We start from the raw sequence: 7,436 nt of genomic DNA on the forward strand, positions 1-7,436 counted from the left end.
CTAAATCCAGAAATTGAGAATGGCTCCTGATAAACAACCAAGGAGTCGATCAGATGAGCAGTTGATAAAAGGGCTGAAAAATGAAGTCAGGGAATGGCGGGATGGTTTAGAAAAGTCTAAGAACGTCATGGCAGAGCTCAAAGTACAGTGGTGTACAAGAGCAGATAAGCATCGCCGATACTTGAATCAATTGAAATGCGACCACGAGAAAACTGTTGCCAACATGAAGAGAAAGATGGCTACACTGGAGGGTAAAGCAATTAAGCAGGCTAAGGATTTCCAAATTGAAAGCGGACACTATTACGACTTGTTGGCCCAAATGGAGGTAGAAGTGCAGCAATTGAAGAATCAGCATATGCAGGATTCTCAGGCGTTAAAAACATGCAGTGATCAGATAAAACGCCTACTTATAGAAAAGAAGCAAGCAAGGGACAGGATTAGAGCCGCTACCCGCGCCATTTTTAGAAGATGTCGCGCTTGTGAAGACATGACTCATGCTACTTTTGTCTCAGCAGTGCTAATCTATGTGAAACGGACCATGAATGAATTAGAGCAACTCAAAAGGGACTTGGAACCTAGGCCCGCGGCGAGGCCGAACGATGCCCCGCGGGCACCCATATTTGAAGCTTTAGAGTATGTGTAGTTCGTGTCTGTATTTCTCTATTTTTTTTAGCTGTGGTTTGTTTGTCCATTGTCTTTTTGCATCAAAGTATTTCCATAGTATTGGAACTTGTATCTGACCTTAGTTTGCGTTTGTTATTTTTTTTTCTGCAAAAAGGATTTTAGTTTGTAATAGTTTGTCTTAAGTAATGAAAAATTGAAAATCTTTCTGCGTGAACTACGCCTGGTCTGATTCGTGCGGGGTCACGATACGTAGGCAATCTCTATAGGATTCGACCGTAATTAAAAAAGGAAAAAGAGAGAAGAAGAAAAGAGAGGTCCCTGAAACACTCGAAAGAGGCACAAATAAAATAAGCCGGGATGATGCATGCGGTCAGAGCAAAAGCATGTTAGAAATGGTTAACTGCCTAAGAACATTGCATCCCCCAACGTGCACTTACAATATCTGTTAAGACTCTAACACTGACAAGTTTGTTGTTTTTCCAATCATGACCAGTTAGTTTGTTAAAGCGTACTGGCACCGTACCATTATCAAACAAGATCAAAAGGGCTTATACCAGAAAGCATGACTGGTTCAGACAACAGTGTTGAGTCGGAAAAGACGGCAAATCAGATGCTGAAGGAAGCCATGGAAAAAATGGAAAAGATGAGGCTGGAAATGAATGAAATGCAGATAGCCTTAGCTAGAGCCCAAAAGGGGCATGAACTACCTGTTACTCCTACTCTCCAACCAGGACACACGTCAGAATACCTCTCTCCCGTTCTTTCAACGAGTTTCCCAAGCCATCACTACTATCAAGGAAGAGAGGCCTATGATCCCAAAGCTCCACCACCCAGTCAAAACCCTCCTCCACCAAATGTTCCCGTCTTTGTGGCACCTCTCCCAGTCCCATTGAACAGATCATCCAGTGAGCCGCTGTTTCAGGCTCACGACACACAATATTACCCCCCTGAACTCACATTCAAAGCACCCGAGCCACATACCTATAATCCCCACTTTGAGGTCCCGATGGAGATTGAAAAGCCGGCTAAGAGCCCAGAGCAGGACAATTTGCTTGGGGATTTTTTTTTTGATTTTTTGTTACATTATGACCGAGCCGTGAGGCGCCTACGTATCCTCTTTGAGGAATCAGGTCGAACGTAGTTCACTCGATTCCTTTGTTTTTCTTGCGACCTTTCCTTTTTGTTTTTGTTATTATTATTTTCTCTTTTTTCATTTTTTCTTTTTCATTAATGATTCCAAGAGAGGGGTATAAAAGGAAAAGTAAGGCTCAAAGGGGTAAAGCAAAGGTTAAAAGTGTTTGGATAGAGGAAAGAATTGCCTCCATCATTTCATTATCTGATAAGCACCAAGTACAAACAAAATAAACAACAAAAGAAATTACACATAATATCTTTTGACTGCATCAGAATTGATAGCCATGTCGATGCATCTTCCTTCGACATCTGTCAGACGTAAAGTGTCGTTGGATAATACTCTAGTCACAATATACGGCCCTTGCCAATTCGGGGCAAACATGCCTTTTGCCTCGATCTGATGTGGGAGGATCCGTTTCAATACTTGTTGTCCTACTTCAAATTTCCTAGGGCGCACCTTCTTATTGTATGCTCTTGCCATTCTCTTTTGATATAACTGGCCATGGAATACTGCTGTCAATCGTTTTTCATCAATTAAACTCAACTGCTCTTGTCGGGCTTTGACCCATTCATCATCATCAATCCCGGCCTCAACGACAATTCGAAGGGATGGAATCTCAACTTCTGCTGGTATCATTGCTTCAGTTCCGTATACCAACGAATGATCTGTTGCACCTACTGATGTACAAACAGTAGTGCGATAACCCAACAATGCAAATGGTAGCTTTTCATGCCACTGTCTGGATCCTTCTACCATCTTCCTCAAAATCTTTTTTATATTTTTGTTGGCTGCCTCCACTGCACCATTCGCCTTGGGACGATACGGGGTGGAATTACGATGTGTAATCTTGAATTGCTGACATACTTCTTTCATCAAATTGCTGTTAAGATTAGCACTGTTGTCCGTGATGAACACCTTCGGGATCCCAAATCTACAGATGATATGGGAATGGACAAAATTCACCACCACCTTTTTGGTCACTGACTTGAAAGTCTTGGCCTCTACCCATTTGGTGAAATAATTGATGGTTACCAGAATGAACCTGTGACCGTTTTAAGCTGCCGACTCAATGGGTCCAATGACATCCATGCCCCACGCCACAAATGGTCATGGCGCTGACATTGTATGTAATTCTGTCGGCGTAGAATGAATCAAATCTCCGTGTATCTGACACTGATGGCATTTTCGCACGAAACTGATACAATCATGCTCCATGATGAGCCAATAATATCCCGCACGCAGAATCTTCTTTGCCAATACATACCCGCTCATATGGGGCCCACAGACTCCAGCATGTATCTCTGTCATCACTGTCGTGGCTTGACTAGCATCTATACATCTCAGCAATCCCAAATCTGGGGTTCTTTTGTACAGCATTCCTCCACTGAGGAAGAATCCATCTGACAATCGTCGAATGACTCTTTTTTGATCTCCGGTGGCTTGCTCCGGGTATATCCCCATCCTGAGGTATTCCTTGATGTCATAAAACCATGGTTCGCCATCCACTTCTTCCTCTATCATATTGCAATAAGCATGTTGATCACGAACCTAAATATGCAACGGGTCAACATGGATCTTGTCTGGATGGTGCAACATTGATGCTAAAGTGGTCAAGGCATCGGCAACCTCATTGTGAACTCTCGGGATGTGTCTGAACTCTACTGATTGAAATCGCTTGCTCAGATTGTGCAAACATTGTCGATATGGTATAAGCTTTAAATCCCAAGTTTCCCATTCACCCTGGATCTGATGTACCAGAAGGTCCGAGTCTCCCAAGACCAAGACGTCCTGGACATCCATGTCTGCAGCTAAACGTAAGCCCAGAATGTATGCCTCATATTCAGCCATGTTGTTAGTACAATAGAAACGTAGCTGAGCTATAACAGGATAGTGATGTCCTATTTCCGAAATAAGTACCGCTCCTATTCCAACTCCTTTTGCATTCGCAACCCCATCGAAGAAAAGCTTCCACCCTGATTCCTCAGTCAGTTCTAACTCCTCTATATGCATCACTTCTTCATCTGGAAAATACGTCCTCAAAGGCTCGTATTCTTCATCAATAGAATTCTCAGCCAAGTGATCGGCCAATGCTTGGGCTTTCATGGCCGTCCTCATCACATAGACAATGTCGAACTCTGTGAGTAATATCTGCCATTTTGCCAATCTTCCTATGGGCATAGGCTTCTGGAAAATATACTTCAATGGATCCAGGCGTGAAATAAGTTAAGTAGTATGTGAAGACAGATAATGCTTAAACCTTTGTGCTACCCAAGTTAGAGCACAACATGTCTTCTCAAGTTGAGTGTACTTATTCTCATAGACTGTAAACTTCTTGTTGAGACAATAGATGGCTTGCTCTTTTCTTCCTGTGATGTCGTGTTGCCCCAACACGCAGCCAAACGAATTCTCCAGGACCGTTAGATAAAGGATTAATGTCCTCCCCGGCTCAGGTGGAACCAATACAGGTGGATTGGATAAATATCCTTTGATCTGGTCAAATGCCTCCTGACATTCTGCTGTCCATTCTATCGCAACATCTTTCTTCAGTAATCGAAAGATGGGTTCACAAGTTGCTATGAGTTGAGCAATAAATCTGCTGATATAGTTCAACCTTCCCAACAGACTCATTACTTCTGTCTTGTTCTTCGGCGGTGGCAAATCTTGGATAGATTTGATCTTTGATGGGTCCAGTTTAATACCTCGCCGACTGATGATGAATCCCAACATCTTTCCAGATGGAACACCAAAGGCACATTTAGCCGGGTTAAGCTTAATATCATACCTTCTAAGTCTTTGAAAGAACTTCCTTAGGTCTACTACATGGTCTTCCTGATGCTTAGACTTTATGATCACATCGTCCACCTACACCTCAATTTCTTTATGGATCATGTCATGAAATACAGTAGTTATTACTCTCATGTACGTGGCCCCAGCATTCTTCAAACCAAATGGCATCACCCGGTAGCAATAAGTTCCCCACGTCGTAATGAATGTCGTCTTTTCCGCATCTTCTTCATCCATCAGAATCTGATGATACCCAGCATAGCAATCTACAAAAGATCCGAGCTCACGTCCGGCGCAGTTGTCGATCAAGATATGGATGTTGGGTAAAGGAAAGTTGTCCTTTGGGCTTGCCCTGTTCAGATTGCAGTACTCGACACACACCCTGATCTTCCCATCTTTCTTTGGCACCGACACCACATTAGCCAACCAATCAGGATATCGAGTGACACGAATAACCTTTGCTTGCAGCTGTTTGGTTACTTCTTCTTCAATCTTCACACTCATATCCGTTTTGAACTTTCTCAATTTCTGCTTGACGGGAGGACATGCCGGGTCAGTGGGCAATTTATGAACCACTAAATCTATGCTTAACCCCGGCATGTCATCATATGACCATGCAAAAACGTCTTTGAACTCAATAAGTGTTTTGATCAATTCTTCCCTGATATTTGGTGCAATGTGGATGCTTATTTTAGTTTCTCTGATATCGTCGGCATCCCCTAAATTGATGGCTTCTGTTTCATTTAAGTTGGGCTTGGATTTTTCTTCAAACTGACTTAACTCCCTGTTTATCTCCTCGAAGGCTTCGTCCTCATCATATTCCGATTCATTATCATAATCGACCTCTTGTATAGTTAGTTCAGAATCAGATTGATCTTTTAGACTAGGTTGAAGATCCGTTGTGCATGCCATGTCATTAGAACCAGTATGAAAATAACTGTTCAGAAAAAAAAACCAAGGAAACAAAATTTAAAATAACATATAAAATAAGGAATAAAGAAGAAACTTTTTCGTTTTATTGAATTATGGGATAACAAGGTTTCACACTTTGTTTAGCAGTAATAAAAATAAAAAGGAATCTGGATTACAACCTGGAATAATCCAGAAAACAAAAAGGAAAATCAGAGCCAACTACCAGGACTCCCTCCGAGTAGGAAGAAGAGTAGCTGTCCAATTGTTCACATTGGCCCTAGGCCCCACAAACTGTATGTCTGCCTTACTGGAACCCTCTCCAGCTTCTATTGTGTTGACATCTGTGAACATTCTTTCTAATCCCTCATCCAAATCTCCATCTGGCCCAATCAACGGTCCATGAATTTTCGGGACTGACGACCTTGTGACACCTGCTCTAACAAAAGATCTAGAGAGACACGGGACTGGCTTGGGAAGAACCCAAACTTTCTTCTTCATTTTCCGAGCTCGCTTTATATCTGTTGCAGTTGGTTTGAATCCCAATCCGAAAGTCTCTAAATTCTTGGGCAAAGAGACAGGTTGAACAATTCCCTAGAGCTCAGCCCCCAGACCTTTTCCTGGCACGAACCCATTACTTAGCATCTCTGAAACTATCATGACGGTTGCGGAAGCTATCCTGGGGTGTGGAATGCTTTTACCCTTAGGAATCTTGTTTGCTGACACTGCATCAAAAATCTGGTAAACCCAGGGACCTTTGTCATCGTTAGTTTCTATGAATGGCACAATGGCACCTCCTATTGTACACGCAGTGTCTTCCCCATGCAGCACGACATCTTGTCTGTCCCATTCAAACTTGACCATTTGATGCAATGTGGATTGCACTACTTTGGCCGTGTGGATCCACGGTCGTCCCAACAAAAGGTTATAAGATACCGCGACATCCAATACCTGGAACTCCATAGTAAACTCGACCGGGCCGATGGTTAACTCGAGTATAATATCCCCCACGGTATTTGTTCCACTTCCGTCAAACCCTCGGACGCACGTTATTCTTGTGGATTCTATCATGGTCAATCCTAAACTGGTTCAGTGTGGATAATGGACAAATATTGTCACTTGAACCGTTATCCACCAACGCCCGAGTAACTGCCGCATCTTCACATTTGACAGTCAAGTAGAGAGCTTTATTATGTTCTGTGCCCTCCACTGGCAAATCGTCATCAGAGAACGTTACCCTGTTTACCTCAAAAATTTTGTTGGCAATTGTTTCAAGGTGGTTCACTTAAATTTCATTAGGCACATGAGCTTCATTTAGTATCTTCATCAGGGCCCGGTGATGCTCGTCCGAATGGATCAATAGTGATAACAACGAGATCTGGGCCGGTGTTTTCTTCAATTGTTCAACAACGGAGTAATCCTGCACTTTCATTTTTTTCAAGAATTCCTCTGTCTCTTCTTCTGACATGGGTTTCTTTGTTACTGCTGGGTTGGACCTTCTCAACTCCACGGGAGTAAAACACCGTCCTGATTGAGTCAGTCCCTGCGCCTCACAACTATCTTCCTCAACTTGCTTTCCCTTGTACATTACCACTGCCTTTTCATACTTCCAAGGCACAGCCTTGCTATCAATCATTGGCAATTGGACTACCGGCTTTATGAAGACCGGTTCCCTGTAGACCCCTTTCACAACAACTACGGGTGCAGATGATGCTCCCGATACTACCAGCTTTGCTAGCTCTGGTTTCTTTGTAGCGGTGGATGGATTCTTCCCTAATATCACCACTAGCTTGACATCTTCCCCCTTCAACTGTACCCCTGCTTCCCCACCGGTCAATTTTCTTTTGGAGTGGCACAGATCATCATCACTGTCTGTGAGGGTTTCTTTTGCTCCCCTCCTTCGTGCACAAGCTCGATCATGTGGGCTTCATGGTGCTTTGGCAATGGGTTCTGCTTAATATTGGGTGCCTCCGGTGCCTGTACC

General features: G+C 43.2%; 1 protein-coding gene across 1 annotated transcript; it reads right to left on the reverse strand.

Moving 5' to 3' along the window:
- Positions 1 to 4,621: 4,621 nt before the first annotated feature.
- On the reverse strand, positions 4,622 to 6,415 carry LOC138880921 (uncharacterized). Its single transcript, XM_070161106.1, has 3 exons — positions 6,067 to 6,415; positions 5,748 to 5,973; positions 4,622 to 4,895 (listed from the first exon to the last, which is right to left on the reverse strand). Exons 1-3 carry the CDS (start codon positions 6,413 to 6,415, stop codon positions 4,622 to 4,624), a joined length of 849 nt encoding a protein of 282 aa, XP_070017207.1.
- Between the last annotated feature and the right edge of the window lie 1,021 nt (positions 6,416 to 7,436).

The sequence above is a fragment of the Nicotiana sylvestris genome, chromosome 11 (genome assembly GCF_000393655.2).
Source record: "Nicotiana sylvestris chromosome 11, ASM39365v2, whole genome shotgun sequence".
NCBI classification, from domain to species: Eukaryota; Viridiplantae; Streptophyta; class Magnoliopsida; order Solanales; family Solanaceae; genus Nicotiana; species Nicotiana sylvestris.

What these genes read in the sequence shown, in the direction of transcription:
- LOC138880921 (XM_070161106.1), bottom strand. Translation starts at nt 6,415, where the DNA reads ATGGAGTTCCAGGTATTGGATGTCGCGGTATCTTATAACCTTTTGTTG. An exon ending in TGGGTTCGTGCCAGGAAAAG is followed by an intron (nt 5,974 to 6,066) that starts GTCTGGGGGCTG and finishes CAACTGCAACAG; the next exon opens with ATATAAAGCGAGCTCGGAAA. An exon ending in TCCAGTAAGGCAGACATACA is followed by an intron (nt 4,896 to 5,747) that starts GTTTGTGGGGCC and finishes CAATCTGAACAG; the next exon opens with GGCAAGCCCAAAGGACAACT.